The 26,756-nt window shown below is 42.4% G+C and overlaps 1 protein-coding gene across 1 annotated transcript in view; it reads left to right on the top strand.

Annotated features, from left to right (window-relative positions):
* Window positions 1–26,756, top strand: part of LOC135210166 (putative lipid scramblase CLPTM1) — a 94,519-nt gene that overhangs the window by 33,494 nt on the left and 34,269 nt on the right. The window contains exons 6-7 of the mRNA XM_064242992.1: window positions 17,971–18,134; window positions 26,508–26,683. Of these exons, the coding sequence (XP_064099062.1) occupies window positions 17,971–18,134; window positions 26,508–26,683 (340 nt within the window). The remainder of the gene's footprint in view (window positions 1–17,970; window positions 18,135–26,507; window positions 26,684–26,756) is intronic.

Here is a 26,756-nt window from a genome sequence, read left to right as displayed (position 1 = left end):
CAGTTTTAGAGTCTCACTCAGATTCCTCCCACCAATCAGTGAGTCTTCCCTATGTAAAGGACCGAGGGTTTGTATATCGTGTAGGAACAAATCACAATCTTTGCAAGTAAATTGTATTTTTCCTAACTATACAAACCTGAGGTCCTTTACATATATGCCCACCTCATGCCACCCCTCAATCTGTACCTGGGCCAAAAGGCAAAGTGGAGTGTTTACATCCGGGCAGGCTAGCCTACCCGCCTGCCACATGGTAGTTACTGCCTAACCACCTTGTTTAAGATTCAACGGCCATAATTCCAGCTACACCGTAAGTAATCCCTATGTAAAAGACCTCAAGTTTGTATAGTTAGGAAAAATACAATTTACTTGCAAAAATTGTGATTTTTTTGTTTTGAGTGGTTGTTTACCTTACCATAGATGATTAGTGTATACAGTAGAGGTATCAGTGGCTTGAGTGAGTGTATGCAGCTCTTCATGTCCTCTGTTTAGGTAGATCCCCACCATTACTGTTCCTTTGTAGGAGTAGATCCCCCACCATTACTGTTCCTTTGTGTAGGAGTAAGATCTGTAGCTGTCACAGAAAAAGGTTTGCAAATGCATTACTCTCTCAGCAGGAAAGTGCGTGACTATACATACTCGTCTGATGGGAATAACCCTCTTTTGTTTTTGTTTAGCTGTCTGCGCTCATGAGGAGTTTCAATTAGTCTTGATTTCCTTGGAATCTGCATCTTCTGGAGGGGGACAGGACTTTCTTCCTCCTCTTACAAAGCAGAAGCTCAGACCAGTTGCAGATGTAGTTTCAGCTCATAAGAAGCTATTTTCTCTGTTTTCTATTTTAACAAGAATGGATAGAAGCAGGAGAGATGTAATTAGAATCCATCATTTGTATTGGCCAGATTTAGTTGCTTTTCAATGTAGCACATGTCACTCTTGGTTCTCCAAGGATTCCATTTGTTTACTATCAGCTCCAGCTGGGCCGGTCATAAGATTTAATAACAAGGTAGTTCAGCAGTAACTGCTTGTTCGATGGTCAGGAGACCCGGATGTAAACATTCCACTTTGCTTTCGACCACCATCGTCTTCATCTTCGTCATTGTCTTCTGCCGCCTCTTCCCCTTCGACTTCCAAGGCCCCCCAGCTGAGGAAGAAGAAGGTGGCCTCGCCCCCTTAAAGAAGTCTCGCACAGAGACTTCTAATGGTCTCTCTCGCTCCGGCGAGACAGGTGGGTCTCCCGCTGGTCCTCCTGTTCCTCCAGGTACAGGGCCCGTCCCTCCTTCCTCAGGGAAGAAGAAAACTGGGACCATGGAGATACCGGTACCTCCACTCCCGGCTCCAGAGGTTCCACCTCCGGACTGGGAACCGTTTCGGCTGCTCGTCACCAAGTGTATGGTCACCTACTGGTGATCATGCAGCCAAGGTCCAGACGGCTGAGTACTCTCACCATCAGGACCCAGGCACGGAACGGAAGGATGGTAAGAGTCACTCAGGTGACTCTCGCCAGGCCAGCGATCGCTCGCGCTATGATTGTATAGTACCCAGGATTGACGTGACGGTCCCACCAGACCGTTCACGTGTCGAGGCTGGGAAGAGGTCCCCCTGGTCACCAGGAACAGCTTCAGCTGCTTCTGGGACCATGGCACGTCAAGAGGACAGTGCCCGCTCTCACCGAGTTAGTGGACGCTACCAGCCACCCTACTGTCACTCCCATTGGGACCAGACGGCTCGCACGGCTGGTAGCAGCACCCCTGACGCACGAGTCCGACTCTACTGTCTGTGGTCCAGCGCTTCTCTGCAGGGAGACCACTAGTCCAGACCTGCAGCTCGATGACCACCGCGGGTTGGCGATCGCCTGCAGTCCTCCCAGCCTACCAGCTCAGCTGGTAGGCAGGGTAGGAGCATCAGGTCTTCCTCACCTGTCCCTTCAACCTCCTGGGGCTACACCAGGAGGAGCGAGGCGAACAGGAGTGACCGTGAGGAGTGCGCTCCTTACGGTCCGGCCATGGAGCCTTTGAGCCTGGTTCGGTCTTAGAACCGAACAGATCATACGCTCAAGTGGTTGGAGGAGACCACGAGGGGTCTGGCGAGGTTCTTTTTCCTGAAGGAAGAGTTGACTCGGCCTGGATAGATCTGACAGTCCATCGCCTCAGGATGCGATCATCCCAGAGATACAGAGGTCCTTTGTAGAGGTCATTGCGCTGATTCGTCAGCACAACAACCTTTGGGAAGGATTGGTGGTTGCCTCCTCTGACCGTCCATCGAGGTTAGAGTCGTTCTGGGGTTCTAAGAAGGAACCCAGAACGACGGTGACACTACCCCGGTCTGCCTTGGCCGACCAAGTGAACCCCCTTGTCTCCAGACAAGAGGCTTAACTCAGGTCCAACAGGTCGGACAAGCTGCTTCCCCCTCCTCTGCCTCATCAGCAGCGTTTCTATGTGCCTTCGACAGACCTGTTGCCGATCAAGCTTGTTGATCCGGAGTTAGCTCGCCTAACTCCGGGAGTGCCTCTCCAATACTTGCTGTCAGAGAACCTCTGGTTCTCGCAGCAAGAGGCATTGGCCCTGAATCCACTGCCATGGCAGCTTTCCAGACCGTCTCCTAGCTGGATCTGTGGTCTCTACAGTATCGAGAGTTGCAACCTCCTCGGGAGCTTTAGTTCCTGAGGAAGACTCGGCGTTCGGGAGACTCTGCCAGTCTGGAGGTAGGGCCATCTCCTACTTCGCCCACCAGACGGCCAACCTGTGGGCCAGCCTGGTTTTGAGGAGAAGGGATGCAGTCCTGACTCGCGTAACCAGGATGGCCGGTCACAAGGTAATGTTGGGTCTGTGTAACAGACCGTTGCTGGGTTCCTCCTCTCTCTTCAGAGAGATGGTGGACGCTGCAGTGGAAAAGCGGAGAGCTGAGGATAGCGACCGCCTAGTACGCCAAGGAGTTGCGAAGACTTCTGGGCAGTCTCGTTCAACTGCAGCTAAGCCTCAGAGCTTAGCTATCGCTTCCTCCGCTCCCAAGACGTCAGCACCGTCGAGGGTAGCGCAAAGAAAGACCTAGCCTTCCTCTTTCGCTTCGAGGAGTGTCAGACCTCCTCTCAAGCCTTCTTCTCTCACAGGAGTGGAGCTAAGCAGAAGGGGAAGAGAGGGAAACGCTAGGGACGGCGTTCCCCCTCAACTGCTGCCGAAAGGGGGGGTTTGCCTGGTGTGCCATTGGGCAACTTGGCAGTGCTACGGAGCCGAGACTTGGGTAGTGGATGTCCTTCGGGAGGGATACCTACTGCCCTTCGAGTTGAGGCCACCCCTCACCTCACACCCGGTTCTGCCAGGGACGTAGCACTGACTCAAGAAGTGCAGACCATGCTGAGCAAAGGAGCTGTGGAGATTGTGTGAGATCAGTCACCGGGGTTCTACAGCTGACTTTTTCCTGGTGGTGAAGTCTTAGGGGGCTGTAGCCCTGTGATAGATCTCTCTCCCTTGAACCATTTCGTTCGCCAGACTCGGTTCACGATGGAAACAGCACGCTCAGTGCTCAATTCCATCAGGGAGAACAATTTCCTGCTTTTGGTGGACCTGAAGGATGCATATTTTTAAATACCCATCCACCAGTGTTTCGACACTGCCTGCCAGCACTTAATTTTAAATGCTTGGTCAGGTTTCAACCATGTGTCTTGGATCTTACGGTCTGAGCACATAGGATAGCAGACACAATATCCCTCTTTGAACATTCTTCTTGAGGGGCTTTGGCCTCGAGCAGCTCCTGTGCTCCGATCAAGTTGTCAGAAGCAGGGCACTCCTCCTTGCTACAACCAGGAGGAATAGCCCAGTTGTGCTGAAATCCAGTCAGTTTTAGAGGCTCACTCACATTCCTCCCGCCAATCAGTGAGTCTTCCCAATGTAAAGTACCGAGGGTTTGTATACCGTGTAGGAACAAATCACAATTTTTGAAAGTAAATTGTATTTTTCACAACTATACAAACATGAGGTCCTTTTCACTAATGCCCTCCTCATACCACCCCTCAATCTGAAACCTGAGCCGAAAGGCAAAGTGGAATGTTTATATCTAGGCGGGCTACCCGCCTACCAGATAGTAGCTACTGTCTAACCACCTTGTTCAAGAATTTAACGGCCGTATTCCAGCCTATGCTAAAAGTGATTCCTAATGTAAAAGACCGCAGGTTTGTATTAGGAAAAATACAGGGACTGCGTGTAATCCATTGCAAAATCAAATTATTGCCAGACAGATTATCGTAAATTGAACACAAACTGTACAAGGAGTTCCCAGTTATTGGAGTTAAGTTCTTTGTTCTCGGCGGGGCACTAAGCTAAAACTGCAATTAACCGAAGTGCCGTTATCTGGTTAACCAAGACTGCCGATAACCTATGGCTGCCTGTACTCGTGTACTGCACCGTCTCACATATCGTGCAATCCCCAAAATTTGCACCCTTAAAAATTGATTTTATTATGCATCTTTTGTATCATGCGAGTGCCTTTTTTTGAGAGACCATATCCTAGTTAAATATACGTAGTTACGTATCGTTAGTAACATACTCGCTGTGTAAACAGGTACGTACAGGCTTAAACAACTGAACAAGAAACAGCTGTTTTCCTCTGAACAAACAAATCAAATTTCAACAACTGGTTTTCTTGCATTTCAACCATCGTACCATAGTAAAAAAATTACCATAGTTATGTTACAAATAACGTCAAGTAGAATAGGAGTGATATATTTCTTCATTATACCCATATTTGGTATGGATAAAAGATTAGCAAGGAAATATCATGTTAAATTCAAGCTCCAATTTGTAGCTAAAGCTGAGAAAACAATGCTCAACCAGCTAATGGCTATAAATTATTGTGCTTCAGCAACATGACTGCAACTCCTGTAAACTTTGACTATTGTTTTCACGCTGATAAAAGGTAAATATGGAAAGCTCACATTATGATGAAATCAAGTGAAAAATTGAATGGAGGCTTTATTTTACTGCAGTTTAGTTCACAACAAGAAAATAGTCACATTTTGACTTAAGAATCACTATGCAAAAAAAAAAATAACTTTGTCAATATAAATAAGAGTATATATCAAGAGATTCATTTACAGTAAATGGAAGCAGGAAAATCACTGAATTGAGTTAAACATGGCGAAATAAACTTACCTTGTAATCGCTCTCAGCTGATTTCCAATCCAAAACATTGATCGCTATGTTTGTATTTTAGAATACAATAGTAATATAAGAATTCATACAATATTATTGGATAGAGTAGAGTAAAGCATAACTTTTGAAATAGATATGAAAGGTAGTGCAAGTGAGAAAAGTAATTGATGCAGAAAGTTTGGTCAAAAGATTGAAGTGTTAACTACGTATATGAAAACTGTAGTACTTATATGGATTTCCCATTTGCTAAATTGATGAATTATTGCTCCATGTAAAATATGGGATTAGTGACCATAAATGTCTGAATACTTATTCAAAATTACACTTAGTAACTTTTTGTGGACTGTTGAACCAAAAATGTTAAGAAATGGTAAGCCAGAATATTGTTTTCAGAAGATAGCAGTTGCACTAAAATTACCATGGAAGGGACTGGATGCAAATAGTCTTGGTTTGTAATGATGCCCGTGAGTTTACAAAATGAATGGGTGGATGATTAGATACTAAAGAATTACCCTTTGCTTGACAACTCCCTTGGCTATGTAATACGTCACGGTCCACTAAATTTCAGTTGCAATGAAGATAGTGTGAACTTGAAAAGTACGTCAATATAATGAGCCTTATCATCACACTTTCCAGGAAGGCTATCTCTCAATTTTTTAGTGTTGGCCTAACTAGAGATGGCAGTTTTGTCTAGGTTTCATTTGCATTTCTTTACATTGTGGTACTTGTACACTTTGTGATATAGTCATGAAATAGTTTATGTATTTTTATTAACTTAGGGGGTTTAAGATATCAAATATTATCAGTCCTGAAAAATTGACAATATTGAAATACATAATTTATTGGCATACAGTACTACGTACTTTCAAATGAAGACCCATAATTTGATTCTGGTAAAAGTGGTTCTTGTGATAACCCATTAACTGGTTTTATATAAGTGAATTACCCAGTAATTACATAGCTATAGTTTTCCACGTATGGCAGCCTAAATTCAAATTTCACCGGTAGCACTTTGATTGCTCAGTGTAGGTATATGTACGGTGCTGCCCCCTTACGGCAGTATTAGAAAGAACTTTGCTAATCACCTCATTTTGTTTTCTGCAGTGATCAACTGAACATCGAGTGCTTACATCAGCTTATTCAGTTATATCACCAGATTTTGGTGGTAATACACAACCACCAGAAGGTGTACGGGCAGTCACCAGGTTACAAAGGGGGTTCCGTTCTTGAGACGCGTTGTAAGCCGAAAATCGTTATAAGGCGGAACATTGTCAAAAATCCTAAGAAAACCCTACTTTTAATGCTTTTGGGGCATTAAAAACCATGTAAACTACATTCTTATTGCATTTTTTATCAAAGAAACCTTCAAATATTATTTTGCATTTTTGGAGTCATTTCCTCTGCCAGTTAGCGTTGTACGCGCCGTAACCCTGGAACATGTGTCGTAAACCTGGAAATAATTTCTGATAAATATAATTGAAAAGCGTTGTAACCTTGGAACGTCGTAAGCCAAACCCTTCATAAGCCGGGGACTGCCTGTATTTCATAGCCTTTGAGGAGGCTGAGTCTCGTCTTTTGTTTTTTCAATTCAGATATATATCATCAAGCTGCTACTTGCAGTCGCCGGGAATAGTTATGTCTTAGAAAAGGAGTTTTGGATGTTACACCATCCTTTTAGGCCAAAACTTTGCATTTATGATTTGCTTATCAGGCTTAGGCTATGTTCAAGTCTCCATCTCTGGGTAATACGTAATTGCCTTAAAAGTACAGGCAGTCCCCGGTTATCGGCGATCCGGTTTTATGGAGCTTATCAAGTGCCATAAAATCGGCAATTTATGGCCCCATAACATGATGAGTTCCGGTTATTAGCACCATATGGCGCCATAAGGGTTTTTATGGCACACCATAAGGATGCTTATGGCGTGCCATAAGGGTGCTTATGGCCCCATAAATCACTTGAGTTTCAGTTAATGGCGGTTTTCGCTTATCATCACACCTCCGGGAACGGAACCCCCACTGATGACTGGGGACTGCCTGTAGATTGCTGGTTATCATGAATTTATCCTTGTAACAGTGTTGTGGAGTGGAGGAGGTGGCTACTATCCCTTGATGCTGTAAGACAAAGGTCACAGTCCCGCTCCCCCGTACTTGGGAGAAGACATACCTAAGGTAAAAGGGAGGTCAGGGGGTTTACATACAGCAACAGTCAAGCCTGTTGCTGGTCCCAGGTATCAACAGACAGCCACTGGAAAGGCGTCTTACTGGATGTGTGGTGGAGGAGGTGACCTAAAGTCACTGTCCTGCTCCTCTGCACAGGGGAGAAGTTATACTGGCAGTCAAAGGGAGAGCAAGGGGGTTGCCCCAATATTTGCCCCCCTCGGTCGAACCTGTAGCCTATTCCCAGGTGTCGGCAGACAGCCATTGAAAAGGATCTTGATGGTTGTGTAGTGAGGAGTTGGCTTTCTGGCCCCTCAGATCTCCTAGACTTAAAGTCACTGTCCTGCTCCTCCACACTGGGAAGAAGACATATTGGCTGTTGAAGTGAGTCTGAGGGGGTCACTCCTGATAGTTGCCCCCTTGGTCGAACCTGTCATGTGTTTATAGGTTTTGACTGAATGCTGCTGGAAAGGTGTCTTGAGTGTTGTTCAGTTGTCGGTGGATTCAGAAGAGTCATCTCCTGACAAAAAATGCAGCGCATTCCGAGCTTTCATCTTAGGACAGTCCGGAATCGTTAGGTTCATTTGAACGCCTCGTGCTAGCACCTAGATGTTCGGAGTATTGTAAGGAACATCTTGCTTCCAATCGCCAGTCCACTCCCAGGCATTCGACACCAGTTGTGTCGACTCACTCACCTTCACCTGTACCCCCCTTTCTGTCAGTCCAGGCGCTTAAAGTGAGTCCCTCGTCACCAGAGGTAGAACGTTCGACAACAACTGTGTCTTTAGCTCCACTTTGTCAGCAGTTTCACGATCTGATGGGTTTTCTAAAGAAGGCTACCACTCCTAAAGGTGGGGGTACCGCCTTGTTGCTCGTGTTGTCTGACAAAGAGGAAGTGGATCAGGGCTCTGCTCCTGCAGCAGCATATTCGAGCTTTCTCAAGTAATTTTTGTCCTGGCGCTCATCAAGATAGTACTGATTCTTCTGATGAGCACCAGGTGTTGGTGCATAGGTGCTTTGACCTCTCATATCAGGCATTTTCCATGCCTCACCTGATGCCTGTTGTTGGTAGGTTGGAGACAGCGGTTAGATGCCTGGCGCCACCGTCCCCTCATCCATCTTAGTCAACACAAGAGGATCCTTCACAAGCCCTTATTTGCTGCCACTTGGAGGATTGGATGGGCTACCTTAAAAGGAAGTCGTCTGTTGGCAAGATTGGGGATCACTCTTTAACGTTCATCTCTTCTGATGATGAAGATCCAGACCAGGACACAATGCTCCAACCTCTTCATATTCTAGCGCCGAAGAAGAGGTATTGCTTTTATTCCACCATGAAGTCTCCTTCCTTGGGAGTGTCTGCCTCCTCCCAGGAGGACTTCTCCAGCTTGGTCAACATGACTCGTTGTGCTGCCTTTTCTTCAGTCAAGGTTTTCTTCTCTTGGCCTGAGCTGGATCACGTCGTGAGGAATATTTTTATGGTTTTGGAAATGTTCAGTGTCCTGGACTGGACAGCTGGTGCATTAGCCAGAAGATTGAGGACTGCCCAGTACTTGAAGAGGACCTCTCTTCAGACTGGTTAGATGTTCTTTCATGTGCTGATAAGGCTGTTAGAAATGGCTCAGATGAGTTAGCCTCAATTTTTGCCATGGGGATTCTCACAAAGCGAGAGCTTTGGTGTTCTTTCTCTACTAAAGGGTGACAGTTACTTAAAAGTCGGCCCTCTTGTTTTCGCCCCTCAATGAGTTGCATTTGTTCCTTTAAGACACTGTGAAGGAGGTTCTGTTTGCCCTGCAGAAGGAATCGATGCATGACTTGCTAACACAGTCGACTAAGCGTCCCCAGGCAACTTATGCAGCTTCTGCCAAGGTTTTTTTGCTTCTTCAACAGCTCTTCTGGTGCTAACTCACACTTCGAGTGTCCTCCAGTTCCCGAGTCCCTAGCTGGCCTGGCACCTAGTGCGTCTGGCACCAGCTACAGTGCCCAGTATTGCTCCCCAGCTTCGAAGTAGTATATAGAGGTGTCCCTGTCCAATTTGAGTTTTTCAGGAATTCCCTTAGCTAAACAGAAATCAGAGGAGCATCCATAACCTAGGGATTTATAGCAAGAACCTGTCTCTTCATGTGTAAACATGTTGTCTTTCATTTTATATAGACTTCATTTTTGTGACACTCAGTTGTGTGGAGTGGTTTTTGCCTACTTTGAAGCAAAGCTAAGTACATCAGAATAGCCTCTACCTCTAGTTTTGAGACACTATATATCCTTTTTACATCCATTCTTATATGCTCTTTATGCCCATTCTATTACAGGCAGTCCCCGGTTAGGGCGCTATAAATCACCGATTTTATGACACTAGACAAGTGCCATAAAACCGGATCGCCATTAACCGAGTCCACCAATAACCGGGGACTGCCTGTATTGACCTACCGGAAGTGTAAGTAATCTTTTCTTCTTTTTTTTTTTATGAAAGCTTAAACAGTGTCAAAATTTTTCAATACCTCAAGACCATTTTTAGTGACTGGCATGGCATCATGGAAGGAAGAAGCACAGGATGTTCTACTATCTCTACATTTTCAGTAAGGTGTTAAGTTTGAAGAGCCAGGGGGTACAATGTGCCTGGAGCATGCACCACTTTCAGTGGATAGGTCATGAGCTTATTTCAGAGTAGGTGTCTGTTTTCTGGGTGTTTTTATTTTGGTGCTGTGCCCAGTGCAAGGGCAGGAACCTATCAAGCTTTGCTAGCCATAGGAGCACTTCCCTCGCTGCAAAATTCCCCCTAAGTAGGAGACGACCATTGGCTGTACTATCACGCCATTACAAGTTAAAATGAACACCAACCAGAGGTGTTTCCATCTGCAATAGTTCTCTTAACTGATAGGAAACGACAAGCATTTTTTTTCTAGCAACTTTTCTTTGTTCCTACACAATATACAAATCCTCGGTCCTTTACAATATCAGAGGAAGACACCCATGACTTCGGGTTGGGGTAACATTCCCCCAAGCATGCCCTTGGTTGCCGATCCTTCATCTTCATATCTCTCTCTCTCGGCTATCGTCCCATGCTTGCTGTTTCTCCTTCAGGGAAGCCTCTGCTTTGTCTTCTGACCCGGGGGGAGGGGAGGAGGATTGGGGACCAGGACAACACTCCTCTTGGGGGCCTCCTCTTGCTCCGAAGGGGTTTCCTCTCCTTCAAAGTGAGGTGGTGCCCCACCCATTAATTCAACTTTTTCTTATGCAGGTGAGGTAGAGGTGCCAGGTTTGGATCAGGCGTGGTCTTCGCTCAACAAATCGGATGAAGAGGAGGTCTCTTCTGAAGAAGAGGGAGCAAGACGGGGAAGCTTGTCAGGAGACAGAAATGAGGATGAAAGGTTAGCCACCGAGGGAGTTGTTGGGACATATAACCTTCAAGGGGCATCTTGGTGCCCTTCCTCAAATAATGTTTCCTCCCCACAAACTTTACCCACTGCACGAGTCCAAACGCTACACTCATCACATGTTCATTCTTGGTTGCAATCCTGCCCTCGGATCAACCTCAACACTAGTGTGCCAATTACTACTTTTTCTCTCCCACCCCTTGGCAAACACCTGGGAGGGGTGGGTATAGAAGCTGGCACAGATGAATCATGGGTTTGCATGATGAAAACTCACATAAATCAACAGCAAACATACAGTGATTCACCTATTTGCAAAAGTAAGGAACAATTTCACTGTAAAAGAGAAAAAAGAGCTAGTGAACAGTTGAGCAAAGAGCGATGAGAACATGCATCTTTACCTGGTGACAGCCAAAAGCAAAGTGAGATGTATATGCCCCAGGTGGGAGGAGCTTCCCCCCATCCGGGCGGTAGTTTAACTATTGAACTACCTTTTTGTAAAATCTAGCTGCTGTTTTCCAGTTTTGTTGAAGGTATTCCAAATGTAAAGGACCTCAGGTTTGTATAGTTAGGAAAATTCAGATTACTTTAAAAAATTATGATTTTTCTTCCGTAGGTGAGGTGCCAGCTTTTGATCAGGTGTGGTCTTCATTGGGCCTTATAAGAACCCTGTCTGTGAGTGCATTCCTGACACTCATGAACAGTGCCAGCTGTGCTGTAACTCACTACTACCTGTATCCCATTGGTGGTGATGGGCATGCATCCCTATCTACCAGTGCCTGTTGCACCAATGCCTACTCCTCGTGGATTCAGGGTGGCACCTCTGCCTGCTCCTGCTGTGCCTTTCTCACCACTGATGGTGTCTGAGGTTATTCCTCCTGTTGTTCCTGCTGCTGTTCCCAGACCCCCTCTTGTGCCTGTCGAGCCATCTGGTGCCCCTTGGAGGTGAACCTGACAGCTTTCCTGTGGAAGTTGGCAAAGAAGAAGTTGAAGAAGAAGAAGTCTCGCAAGGTGTCGTCGTCTTCATCGTCTGCCGCCTCCTCCCCTCCCACTTCGAAGGCTTCACGGCCTAAGAAGAGGAAGATAGCTTCTCTGTCACAAGAAACCTCATCTTGAGGCTTCTAAGGGTCTGCATCCTCTCACTGAGGAAGTAGTTGTTTCTGTCATTGGCTCACCTGCTCCCTCAGGAGTGGGAACTGCGGCACTGACCCCAGGATCTAGTGTTACAGGAGCCCCTGGCGTTTGGACTCCAGTTCGTTCTTCTGTCTCCAGTTCTAAGGGCTCTGCCCCTGGAACTGGTGCTGTGTCGGGTACATGCTTGCGGGTTTCCCCGAATGCGCATCCAAAGTCGACGACGGAGAGATCACTCACCATCCCGACATTGACACAGGACAAGAGAAGGGGTCAAATTGCACAGGTGACTCACCCCTACCTGTGAACCTACCCTGGCTCTTCAACAAGTACCAGGAAAGATGTTGCTGCCTCTCAGGACAAGACTTTTGGAGTAGCTAAGAGGAGGTCCCCTGTGCAGTCATCTTTGCATAAGGTTTCAGCCTTGAAGAGGACTGGGATGCGTTGTGAGGATGGTGCACGTTCTCATCAACCTGTTGATTGTGCATCTTAGCCTGATTCACTCATGTTCCCCTGAGTGGACGAGTATGACGAGGACGAGCGTGTCGACAGGGAGACGAGAACCTCTACACTCCTTGGTAGAGCGTTTCTCCGAGGCAACAATGCTCTCCTAGACTCGCATCGCCTTCAGCACCGCTGGTTGATGGTCTTGCACAACTTGTTCCTTTGCTGACAGGACAAGCGGGAGCAGCTGATCCTCCTCTCCTATTCCGTCAATTTCCTCAGGGTACACCTGGAGGGGTGAGGTGAACAGGAGGAATCCTGTAGAGTGTTTTCTGCAAGATTCAGCAATGGGAGCCTGTGATGGTAATCGCTTCATAGCGACGAATAAGTTAAAGGAAATGAAAATACATTTTCTTCAAGTAAGTCTGCAACATGGATGCATCCGCACACGTGTTGGAGGCGCCTGTTCTCATGATTGTCCTAGAAACGTCAGGTGGGGTATGGAACTCGACAGTCGCCTATGTGACTATGAGGAACACCGCGATTTCTGATGCAATACTTCGTCGAGATCCTTCTAAGAAGTTCCGGTAATCTCAGGAGCCTGTGACATTCGCTGGTAGGCCACGCCCCCAGGTTGCCATGTGAATATGACTGACGAAGTAGGAGATATGAGATCATCAGCAGCAGAGATAAGAGATCAGATCATCAGTGAGAGAGCAGAGATCATCAGAGAGAGATAAGAGAAGAAGGAACAGACGTAGGATCAGAGAGGAAAAAGGCGCTCGAGAGTTTGATCGGAATCTGGTCAAGTTGTCCAGTTAGAGAGATCGGCCGAGGCATTTTCGACGTTGAGCAAGCCTTGAGAGCAGAAACATTCTACAAGAGGTTTCGAGGAGTTCCTGCCCTTCGAGTATCAAGAATAGACATTGTTTTCTGCAATACGGAGTCAAGAAGACGTCTGCAATTACAGTTCTCCATTTGTGAAGCCACCGCTTCGAGCATAGATCTCCGACAACGCAAAACTGGCCAGCAAGTATTTTCATTACATCACTGTGTCCCCAGTTCATGCATTGTAAGATTTTACTTGTGGTATGTAAATAGGAGAAACCATTCTGCATTTATCTCGGGGAAGCAACCACAGCCTCTTATTTAGGCGATTACCCCTCTCATCTCGAATCTTTTTCGGGTCCTAAGGAGGAGCCCAAAGTTACATTGGCAAGTCATGATTTGCCACCTGTTGTCTGGAGAAGCTGGTCCTTCATGGGCAGCCTCACCTTTGATCTCTTCAGTGGAGACTGAGAGTGTCTTGGTCACAGTCCTGCGACCCTCAATCTGCTCTCATCCCCCTCTCGCAGGAGGTAAGAGAAGGGTTGGATTGGTTGATTGATGACAGGAACCTCTTAATAGGAGGGGGATCTTTGTACTCTTATTCCAGACATGCTTCTGTTCTCAGATGCATCATCCGAGGGATGGGCCGTATACTTGGAGGAGTTGCTGACTGCAGGGGTGTGGAACCATCATGACAAGCACCTTCATATCAATAACCTGGAATTCAAGGCGGCCTTCCTGGCTCTCCAAGAGTTCCAGGATCAAGTGATGATAACTCTGTGGTACTGATGAGTGACAATACTACAGTATAGTTGCATACGTCAACAGGCAAGGGGGTCTCATCTCTCTCACGCTTCACCAGTTAACAATGACCCATTTGGTAGAGCTGTCAGCCAGGTACATTCCAGGCAAGAGGAATGTAGTTGCAGATAAGCTCAGTCACCAGAATCAGGTGATAGAAACAGAGAGGTCCCCACAACAAGACATGGCAGAAAGGTTATTCAGCCTATGAGGGTGGCCTGTCGTAAACTTGTTTGCCACCCAGTACAACAGGAAGTTAAAGACTCGGTGTTCCATTGTATCAGACCCATGGGCTGCTGCAGAGGACACATTTCAACACCCGTGGGAGAACCTCTAGGTTTACACCTTTCCCCTGTTCTGTATGATTCACTTGGTGATCAATAGAGAGTAAACCATCTTGAACCTCTGGATGATTCTGGTGGCTCCCAAATGGCCTCAGGCTGTCTGGTATCCCGACCATCTGGCTCTTCTTTCCAAGGCCCCTACAAGCCCTTTAGAGAGTCATTAGACAGGGATCTGACCCTCAAGACAGTTTTCTTGCTCTCCATGGCATTGGCGAAGAGAGTTGGTGAACTTCATGATCTTTCCTTCTATTTAAAACACTCGAGAGGATGGGGATCGGTTACGTTCTATTTCGTGCGGGACTTTGTAGCGTAAACTCAGAAGAAACCATCAGTTCCTGATCCTGATGCTATGTTCGAGTCCTTTACGATCCCCTCCCTGAGTGACTCTGTTGGTGATGATCCAAACAAGATGCTGCTATGTCCTGTAAGAGTGCTAAGGCGCTATCTGAAAAAGACTTCACATCTCTGGCCTATGTGTCGAAGACTCTTCCTTACCACCAGAGGTTCCAAGAAAGAAGTGTCCAAGAACACGATTTCTTTCTGGTTTCATGAGACAGGAATACCTACTCTGCTGCTGGTGTAGACAACACTGGTACCCTTCATCCGAGAGCTCATGGGTTCAGGGGCATTGCCCCGTCTCTATTGTCCTTTGCATTCTGCAAGAACCTGTCGGTTCAAAGGTACTAAAGGCCGGGGTCTGGGCATGCCAAACTACCTTCACCTCTCATTACCTTTGGGATATTGCCCACAGGTCCTTGGACATGTTCTCCTTGAGACTGGTGGTGGCTGCTCAACAAGTTGTGCAGCTTACTTAGCTTTAACAGGACAAGGTTGCATCTCACCTTGTTCTACTGTATGAATGAGTATGTCTATGGATTGACTGGCTCTCCTTCATCTCTTTCATCCTACTCTTTCCCTTCGGGCACAGAATACCCAGACCTTTACATGCTTGACCGGGTGGCTGATGCAAGTAAGACACTCCTTAGAGTGATCTTTTAATTTACTTTGATAAGGTAATAGAAGCAAATATCCACTCCTTCCTTGTGACTAACATAAGACAGACCCAATGATTGTATATTTGCCTTATTGTCTTCAACATTATTGTTCTTTGCTTTTCCATGAAGACCCATACCCCTTTTTTATGAGGTAACCCAGACGACTGACTGATCTTGCAGTTTTTAACTCTGGTCAGATAACATGTGCTGGACTCCAGTAATTTCATAGAGGCTCACTAGGATTCCTCCCACCAATCTGCGAGTCTTCATATTGTAAAGGACCGAAGGTTTGTATATTGCGTAGGAAATCACAATTTTTTAAAGTAGTAAATTGTATTTTTCTTAACTATGTAAACCTGAGGTCCTTTACACTACTTGCCCACCTCATGCCACCCCTCAATCTGCTACATGGGCCTAAAGCAAATTGGAATGTTTACGTCTGGTTGGTAGGGACTCCAGAGTACTGGACTGGTAGTTAACTACCAAACTGCCATGTTTGAGAGATTTCAGTGGCCGTGTCCAGGCGCCGCATTGAGTAATTCCTATTGTAAAGGACCTCAGGTTTTTACAGTTAGGAAAAATACAATTAACTTTAAAAAATTGCAATACAGTAGTACCTCGAGATACGAAAGGCTCAACTTACGAAAAACTCGAGATACGAAAGCCAATACGAAAAATTTAACGGCTCTACATACGAAAAGTTTTCTAGATACAAAAGGTTTCTGAAAGTCCGAGATTCGCCCGGATAACAATTTTGAAAATCGCGCCGCCATCTTAGTGCTAGTAGACTCGCCACCATCCTCCTGCTCTCCCATTGGTTCCTGATGCTAGTCGCGGCCATGAAATCCTTCTCTCCTATTGGCCAGCGTCCCTCCCATCATGCATCTACTATGTACACGTGGCGTGGCTCGGCCACTCGGTACCATCATTGTTATAGTACGCACGCGGTATTCGTTTTTGGGATCGTCAATGTGTACGTATTTAAAAAAAAAAAAAGTGACCAAGATCTCTCACATGGAATAAGTGATCAAGGTCTCTCTCATGGGATAGCTGGAAACTTTGCAAGGTTGGTAGAATCTCCACTCCCTGCTGAACAGAGGGTGTAGACCAATCATTTACAACATGCATACCAGTAGTATACGTATAATCAAGGCACTTCAGTTTATGTTGAAGGTCAGCAGCCGAACATTCAGTACCCAAATCAGTTGCAGAGAGAGCATTTGGTTGAACAGGGTTTTGATGGACACCAGGGCAACAGAAGTCATGGGTGCACAAAAAGAAAGTTGAAAAAAAAAAAAAAAAAAAAAAAAAGCGTACGGTAAAGTAAAAAAAAAGTTAAAAATTAAAAAAAGAAGAAAAAAAACGGCAGAAATTATCATTTGTAGAAGACACCCCCCGAAAAGGCTCACACAGGAACATTGTGAAAAGTAGGCAAAAGCAATCTTCCTTGGATAGTTACGTATGTATATTTTTTAAAGTGTACGTACGTACATGTGTACAAAAAAAAAGGCAGAAACTAAAGCCGCTTTTCATAAAGTGCAATCATTTGTAGAAGACACCCCCCGAAAAGGCTCACACAGGAACATTGTGAAAAGTAGGCAGAAGCAATCTTCCTTGGATAGTTACGTATGTACGTAGCCTCACTCGAAAGGTAAGCTTCCACATTTTACGTTACAGTAATAATATTTCTTGTACACTATTATACACTTTATTTACAGGTTTTGCATTTTTATTCTTAATTTAGGTATTGAATGGTCCAAATTGTTGTAGTATTTCATTGTTTATAGGTCAACTTAGCTTTATTATGAAATTTACTGGGGTGTTTTTGGAGGGCTTGGAACGGATTAGCCATTTTACTTGTAAAATGTGGTCCAAGATACGAAAACCTCATGATACGAAGGGCACCTCGGAACGGATTAATTTCGTATCTCGAGGTACTACTGTGTTTCAAATTCATTATATGGCTTAATGTTTTGGAGTAGAATATGTCCATGATCCCTCCTCCTTTCAATTTGGAATCAGCTAGTATGTAATTACTGGGTAAGTCACTTATGCAAAAATTACATTTTTATAATAAAATAAAATTTTGTATATGTGCATACTTACCCAGTTATTACATGATCAGAGTCCTCCCTCCTCCCCTTTGATAGTCATTATGCATCAAACAGAATGAGGTGATTAGTTAAGCCATTCCTAGTAGTGCTGTTAGGGGACTGTACTGTATACCTACACTGAGCAATCGAAGCGCTACCCACAAAATTTGAATTTAGGCTACCTTTCGTTGGAAACTATAGCTGTGTAGTTACTGGATAAGTGTATACAAAAGTTTATTTTATTGTAAAAATTTTGTTTTTCTGGTTCTTTATTATGAAATGAAATTCATTTAAGTTGAAACAGTTGGACATTATGTTACAGGACATGTAGCATGTAATCATATCTGCTAGAGCTTTTAGTCAGAAAACTGGCTTTATTTGAGCATATGGGTCTTTCAGAAAGTAGAAGGTTGGATCGCAAGTAATGACTACAAGTATAGTACGTATATTGAAAAACCAGAAACCTGTGTAGACCCATTTGTCTCAAATTTTGAGGTTATGTAAGTCAGTTGAAAATATTCAAGTTAACCCCCCAAAATTTCCTTTATTAGTTGCTAAATATGAATCCTCAGCCCCCCTAGTCACCATTTGGCCTTCCTTACCTAACAGAAAAGTGACTGTTATCTTGACTAACTGAACCTGCAGCCTTGTTCCTTAACCCCTTTCAGGTGGCCTGGCACTGCAATGCTTGAGAACTTTGGAGGCGAAGAGGATGAGGAGGATCAGGACACAATTAAGGAAGCTTTTCTGGAAACTTCACCATATCTCCTTGGCCTCACGATGATCATATCTCTCTTGCATTCAGTGTTTGAATTCCTTGCCTTTAAGAATGGTAAGTTTTGCAAAGTTCTTTTAGTTTATCCTAACCAAAGAGTCCATTATTTAGCACACCAATACATATATTTATGTAAAGAAAACTGAATAAATTTCCGCTTTACTAATATGCAGCTAATTAAAGAGTAAGGAAGTTGCAGATTTCATGCCTACAGTTTATAGAAAATGATGTGATCTTACATACTTTGGATTTTGCGTGAAGTTAAGATGTAAAGAAAACACCTCGAATCTTTATAATACGTACTCGGTTTACACATGTAAAGCTCAGACTTATTGACCTCTGTAGCATATTCAGTATTAAAGTCAGAGCAGTCAAACCAAGGGTCAAAAGGAGAAAAGTTACAGCAGAAAAGGAGACCCTCAGTTATTGAATTGAATCCTATTGTTTGTGTTCAAAATTTTGCTTAAATTAAGTGATTACCTTAACTTTTGTAGTTTTCTCTGATCTATTAATTCCTAGTACAGTATGAATTATTTATATACAGAATACATATTTATATGTGTATATAGAAGACAATTTGGAAGGAACCAAACAGTGAAGATGTAGGAGGCAAAGTAATTAATTTGAATTTTAAGTAAACTAAGAGCATAAACTTTAGTAACGAAAAACACAAAATCACTCAAGCTATAACCGACGTACTTATGTAGAAATGGACTTTCGACCAGGGAGTAGTTTAAAGATAACTTTAAATCCACAACCATCACTGTTGTATTTAGCTTGTAAGTTTTTACAGAAATTAAAAGAAAAAGTACAAAATACAAAAAATATAAAGTGAAGTCAGTGATGAACAACATAAACATACATTTCTTGTACCATTTTTCATATGTATGTTGTTATACTATACTTCTCGGCAACCCTTATCTAATTTTATGAACCTCAGATGTATCTTCTAGACTAAAACTAAATGAAAAGATGAATAACCTAGAAGAAAATAGAATTAACTACATCAATTTTCATCTGTTCATTCAAGATTTTTCTTGAGGATATATTTTTTTTTTAATGTGTAAAACTTTTTTCATGTCAGTGACCCGGCAGTTTTTATGCCTGATAGCTTTCAACCAGTAAAGCTGAATCAGAGCTAAAACTCATATTGCAAAGATGAGAGGCATGATAATAAATTTCAAATAGACACAGTGTAGGTTTCTTTGGCACCACTGGAAGCCTGAGGTTACTACTGTTTTCTTGACGCATGGAGAGTATTCACACTTATTAGTAACCATGGTGATTTCAAGAACTGGAAGGATGATGTGCTGGAGAAATGGAATTGACATTACTTCTTTGGGCATGGAGAAATAATCCCTTAGAGAAGTTAGCCTACATGTACATACCTCTGCTTTGAGAAGATAGGGAATTCAAGCAAACTATACTTAGAAGCTGACAATTGGATGGAAACCAACACACTGAAAGTTATGATGGATGTTTTCCCATGAACTTTCTTGAGAGATCTTTTTTTTTTTTTCCCAGAAACTGATTACTGATTTTTTCTGTCCAATGATATGGATATATAAAATAAGTTTGTGATTATAGAATTAATAACAGAATTCTAGAGGCTACTGCAGCTCCTTCTTAGAAGTCCAAGATGCGTCCGAGAGCTCAGATGCCTCTCACCTGCATAACACTGCTTCCCCCTTTTTGCTCCCCTGCTCCTCTGGGGACCCCACATGCGTTTCTTTACCTCCATAGTGCACAGATTGATCAGCAACTGAGAAGACAACAAGACCACAGATTTCCAGGTACTGTTGAGAGTAATTTCTAGTGCAGTCAGAATTGCTTTTTGCCTTGTGTTTGTATTTCTTTTCTTTCTTCCAAGGCGACTTCCCCGTCTTGGTTCAGCTTCTCACTCCCCAATGTTGGTTCAGTACTGTGATTGATTCCCCTTGTGATGGTAGTAATGATATTAAAACCTCCCCTAGTTAATCAAGTAATGCATTGTTCCTGTCTATATAAACCCAGTCATTCTATGTCCCCTGTGAGTGAGCTTTGATATGAAATACTAAGAGAAAGTAATGTGTAACATTTCCCACATGTCCATCGCCTTAGTACTGATGCTAGAATGTAATCTCTTGGCAGACAAATATTGTGCCTGTTTGTGAGAGGAAATTTGGGAACCTGTGGATACGACGCTCATATTTAAAATAACCTGCTTTGCGCAAATCATTTCTCAGCCATGTTTTCTGGTGGACCTACAATCAACCACCTTCCATTAATTTCTGGACTTGCACATAATTTAGATGTAAATATAGTTCAGTTAAACTAAGTCCAGAGTTTTATGTAAATTCTTCCCTTCAGTAATATCGGCCATTTTAGAAGTGCCAGAAAGTCACATCTCCACACTTTATACTAAGGGAAGAAGACATTTATAACAAAATGACATGATTGAGCCAGGTGTTGGACTGGCTATTGTCCCAAGTCCTAATAAGGGTTCCCATGCTGTGGAGGTGAGAGTTTGAGGGAGGGGGGCGCAGGGGGCATCACACTCGTGGGCAGAGTGGCACTCTGGGCTGCCATACTCAGTTGATGGGCTGTTTCTTTCTCCCTTTTGACTGCCTGAAATGCTCTCTCAGATGCTTCTCTTCTCTCTTGTACTTCTCTCTCCAGCTCCCTTTCGGCTGCCTGGAATGCTCTCTCTACAGCTTCTTTCATTTTATCATTAACCCAATTTATCACTTTGGTGCCCTCCAGCCCCAGGGCTCTTCCAGCTTCAGTGAAGGCCCTGATCTCCTCCATTGCTGCATTACTGGCCATCTTCTCAGAAGTAAAACTAGTAGCCTAGCCTGGGAATATTAGGATGGAAGGCAGTCACAAAAACTGCAAATGTCGCCACGGGTATGCAGAATATTCAACGCTATAACAAGGATCCCTACGGCTGGAATATCTGCACAGGCAGATGAGATGGCAGCCAAAAGGCTGAAAAATGTCCCACGTAGTGTGGAAATCTCAGGCAATAATAGTAAAACAAATTGTAAATGTCTCATGCCATTTAGCGTGGGAATGGCAGTTTGATATTATGAATGAAATCCACTCTGGTGCGGGTGGAAAACTCACGCAGGCGATGTGGAAAGGCTGGTCAAATCAATTGTAAATGCTTCATGCCAGGGGCGTGGAAAATGGTAGTCTAATAGACTGTAAATGAAATCCACTCCGGTGTGGAAAACTCATGCAGGTGACGTGAACACACAAACTGCGGTTGTGAATCAAGTTAGATCCCAGTAAATAACAGCGCAACTCAGCTGTAACGGTCAGGTAAAGGCAGAACTTAATGCCAATACTTAGCAAAATCGCTATGAAAATCTCTGTAATTTACAGTTAATTGGCTTTGTAAATTAACACTATGTAGGGGCAGAAGACTCAATGCCAATACTTAGCGAGATTGCTGTAAAAATCCCTGTAAATACAGTTAACTGGCTTGTAGTACGGTGGAACTCAACGCCTATAGTGGATTAAGTAATGAATTTTGTAAGCGCGGAAACTTCAACGCGAATACAGGCAGTTCCTGGCTTACGACGGGGTTCTGTTTTTGGGATGCGTCGTAAGCTGGAAAATCGTCAAAAATCCTAAGAAAACCTTACTTTTAATGCTTTGGGTGTATTAAAAACTCTGTAAACTGCATTTTTATTGTATTTTTCACAAAAAAAAATTCAAATATTGATTATTTTGCATTTTTGGAGTCATATTTCTTCAGTCAGATCAGCGTAGTAAGTGCTGTGACCCTGGAACATGCGTCATAAACCTGGAAATAATTTCTGATGAATATAATTGAAAAGGGTTGTAACCTCAGAACGTTGTAAGCCGAACCCTTCATAAGCCGCGGACTTCCTTTATGGGGTTATAAAAAATAAAACAAATTTCCACGTACTCACGGAAAACTCAACTTGAATAGATGTAGTAAATGCAGTGGATAAAGTAAAATGTACTCTATGAGGTTTTTATCGTCTCGAGGATGAGACGAAAAAAGGGGAAAAAATTCTTTTTATACTACACAAATCTTTGGTCTGTCTTACCCTTCAATGCTAGTCGGCAATGCTCAGAGGTCTTACACCAGCGTTGTAAACAATAATGATAAAGAGAAGAGGAAGATTCAAAAGGTGAATTAATTTTATGCTAACAATAGTTATCGTTTAACTTACTTATTCATCTTTTCTTTTTCTCATGAAAGGGTGATAAGATTCAATTGGACACGGCCAGGGATTTCTCCAGGAACAATCTTTATACGTACAAGGATTTTAATTTTCCTATCCTGCCTAAACACACACACACACACACACAGCGCGCTTAAGCCCACAATGAAGCGCTCTGATTCTCATTAAAAGCCTAGTTACGAAATCTCTTTACGACATGAGATTTGATGATTTACCCTTGCAATTCGTGAAATATGGCACTGGTTTTCCTTTTGTATTTATTGCACTCCCTAAATACCTAATATGCTTCATGCAATAGCACACACAAAAAAGAAAAGCTAAGGTTAAATTTCTCTCTCTAGGCTATCGGCAAGCACTTAGTTCTAAAATCTTCCTATCACTAGGAATAAGAATAAAATAAAAATTTACTCTTTACCTGTTGTGGAGATTTGGGAGCCCTTGTCTTGTGCTTGCTCAAAAAATATTAAAAGGAATTCTGATTCGTTTCACAGCACCAGCTACAACTGGAAAATGAAAATGAATTTTCTCACAATTCTAGCAAAAGGTCACCATTTTGTTATAAATGTCTCATTCCCTCAGTATAAAGTGTGGGGATGTGACTTTCTGGCACTCCTAAAATGGCCTCATATGAGAGAATGTTATAACAAACACAATCTACGGCTGAAGGCCGATATTACCAAAGGGAAGAATTTGCATAAAACTCTGGACTTTAGTTTAAAGGAACTATATTTACATCTAAATTACATGTATGTCCAGAAATTAATGGAAATGGTGGATTGCAGGTCCACTGGAATACGAAGCTGGGAAATAACCCAGACACAGAGATATGATTTGCACAAAGCAGGTTAGGTTCCCAAATTTCCTCTAACAACTAGGCACAATATTTGTCTGCAAAGAGATTGCATTCTAGCATCAGTACAGGCGGCCCTTGGTTAGCGGCAGGGGTTCCATTCCTGGCTGCTAACGCTGAGCGATTTTGGACGGTAAGCGATTTTAAAGTCTGGCTGCCGCACACCTTCTTTTGGAATGCTAGACCAGTTAACAGAGCCCTGGACCAGTCAAATGGCGCCGTAATCCCACAATGGTGCAGTAAGTAAAATTATATTTATGAAGTATAGTACTATAGAATTTACTGTGCAGTAGTACTGTACAGTACATTATAGTATTAGAAATACTGTGAAGTGAAAAAAAAGCTGAGCTTTAATCCTTTGGGTGTCTAGAGTATGTAAAGATATTATAAGGTTTTATACAGTGCACAGGTAGCTGTAGTGTTCAAGTTACAATAATTCGTCTTACGACACAAGATTTTATGAGAGACCAAATTACAATAGCCTAACTTTACCCTATCTTCTAGTTACATAAGTTCAAAAACAGCAAAAGAGAATGATGAAAGTAATGCTTTAACGTTACACTCTTTGCGTAAACGTGTACAGCCATGAACAACCAAACGAGAAACAACTTTTTTCTCTAAGTACAACCGAATTGGATAACATCCGTTTAGCTTGTATTTCAATCATCGTACTATAGTATACTATTACCATAGTTGTTATAAATGACATTATGTAGAATAGGACTGAGATATCTTAATGTAATAACTTTATTTGCTATAGATCAAAGATCAATAGGGAAATATAGTGTTAAATTTAAACCTAGTTATCTATAGCTGAAGCTGAGAAAACTGTTCAAGCTGCTGATGACCATTATCGTGCATCGACAACAAGGATAAAACTCCAGTAAACGTATGCCGTCAAACACAACCGTAGATAAAATTGAGATGAAATCATTTTAATCAAAACTACTGTGCTTGAAAGAACACATTTTATTGTTGGTTTCATGCCGATAAAAGATAAATAATGTAAAGTTCGTATTACGGTGATATAAAGGAAAATTGCGAATGGAATCACATATTGTTTTACTCAATAAACATGCCGCCAACGTAATCTGTTAACAAACAAAAAATTATCTCGCAATCACAACGAGACATATTCAAGTCATATTTCCACCTAAAAACACATTGTATAAGGAAAAATAACCTTGTCTCATATAAGTCAAGTATCTAGATATTCATTTATGCTAACTAGAAGCAAGAAAATTTGCTCAGAATTGTGTTAAATATGGTGAAACAAACTCATATTCGCCATCAGCTGATTTCCAAACCAAAACATTGGCTGCTCCGCGGAATACTGGCTTAGATTTACCGTAGTATTTTATAATACAATAATATGAGAATATTACATACAATATTATTGGATACAGTGAAGTAACTTTTTAAAAGATTTATAGAAAAGTTGCACATTTACTTTTTCTTCTGTGAAGTAACTTTTTAAAAGATTAATAGAAAAGTTGCATATTTACTTTTTCTTCTGTGCTTATCTTAATTTTCGTCACTATGCCATCAACGTAGCAGTGTCATCTCGAGCTCGTATGATCGTACGTCAATTTTTTTCTTGCATAACAAAGCAAAAAATCGACCGAGTTTTAGGTTTACATTTTGTACTTCTATCCCATGGAAAAACACAAATTGTAGTGTTGCAGAATTGAATGTATATGCGAGTTTTGTCTTTTAAAATAAATTTATCCAACAATTGTAAATATAATTTGTTATAAAAATGTGATTCAATGATATAAATTAAAATATTATTCGGGTGTGACTGAACAACCTATTGTCTTCATCCTGTGAAGGGCTGTTACAAAAACTTCAAATGAACATTGCGTACTGCCACTGTATCATATTTATGTACAAAAATATAAAAAAATACCCTGTAATACATTTTTCATTCACATTTTAAACATAAAAGCATGAAAACATAACAAAAAGCTGAAGTTTCTTTAACAAAATGAGTTATAATTAGCTCCCAAATTAATAAAATATAACCACGTGAAGTCTTTGTAAATGCATTTTTCGGAACAGCGGCGGACAATGTAAAAATAAAAATACCGTATATGTAATACATTTTCATACACATTTTAAACATAAAAACATGAATATTTATAAATTGACACATCCATAGCTAAATTTGCACTTATTTAACTCAATATTTTCGGCATAGAACAGCATCAGGGGCATATAGTTTACCCTAATACCTATGTAATAACTCTCAATAAAAATTTTTAATACCATTTGCATAACCTTTATGGACTGAACGGTATTTCTACAAATGTATGTACTCAGACATAAAGGTGCTTGCGGCGCTATTAACTGAAAATTGTGCCATAAAAATGCCTTATATTTTTAAGGAATATTTTTTACGACAGCCGTAAAACTGATTCGCCGCTAAGTGATTGCGCCATTAACCACAGGCTGCCTGTACTAAGGCGATGGACACGTGGGACATGTTACACATTATTTTCTCTTAGTATTTCATATCAAAGCTCACTCACAGGGGACATAGAATGACTGGAAGCTTACACAGAAAGGAATACTACTTTGCTTGATTAACTAGGGGAGGTTTTATTATCATTACTAGCATATCACAAGGGGAATTAATCACAGCATTGAACCAACATTAGGGAGTGAGAGGCTGAACCAAGAAGAGGGGGAAGTCGCCTTGGAAGAGTGAAACGAAATACAGACTAAAGGCAAATAATGATTGCTTACTGCACCAGAATTACTCTCAACAGTTCCTGGAAATCTGTGGTCTTGTTGTCTTCTCAGTTGTTGATCAATCTGTGCACTATGGAGGTAAAGGAACACGGGTGGGATCCCCAGAGGAGCAGGGGAGCAAAAAGGGGGGAAGTGGTGTTCTGCAGGTAAGAGGCACCTGAGCTCTTGGATGTATCTTGGACTTCTGAGAAGGAGCTGCAGTTGCCTCCTCTTTTTAAAATCTCTCGCATCGAGATGCTCCACCCCCTTCTGGATACTTGTGAAGATTAATTCCAGGCAGCCAATAGGAATAGAGGAGATGGTTTAGAGAGAACAAGGCTTTCAGTTCAGAGGGGCAACTCAAGAATAAATTCCTTTATAATATTTTACTTGGTTCTGGCTTAAAATCCTGAACCCAGAATTCTATAAGTTTTTATCTTAAAAACCTGTTTGAGGAATGCCTTGTAAGCCCATTCAATTTAGCAAATGCCTTGTAAGCCCATTCAATTTAGCAAAGAACTTATAAAATTAAGATAATGAGATAAGGACCTGTATTTGAAGTGTTCATGTGTTTTGTAATGCTACTGTTAGTTTTTACTGAAACTGATACTTGCCACATATACTAATTACATTATTTTCCATTTTCAGACATTCAGTTTTGGAACAACCGTCAGTCGCTTGAAGGTTTATCAGTGCGATCAGTTTTCTTCAATGTCTTTCAGTCTGTTATTGTGCTCCTGTATGTGTTAGATAATGAAACAAATTTTGTTATTAAAGTTTCTTGCTTTATTGGACTGGCTATTGAATTGTGGAAAATAACCAAAGTAAGTACAGTATACTCATAGTTTTCAATATCTTTTCTCAGAATGTTTAATGTATATCCAATATAGCTTTAAT

This window comes from Macrobrachium nipponense, chromosome 39 (genome assembly GCF_015104395.2).
Source record: "Macrobrachium nipponense isolate FS-2020 chromosome 39, ASM1510439v2, whole genome shotgun sequence".
Lineage (NCBI taxonomy): Eukaryota > Metazoa > Arthropoda > Malacostraca > Decapoda > Palaemonidae > Macrobrachium > Macrobrachium nipponense.
Note: the sequence above shows the minus strand (reverse complement) of the source record. Positions and strands in the feature narration are given on the sequence as shown.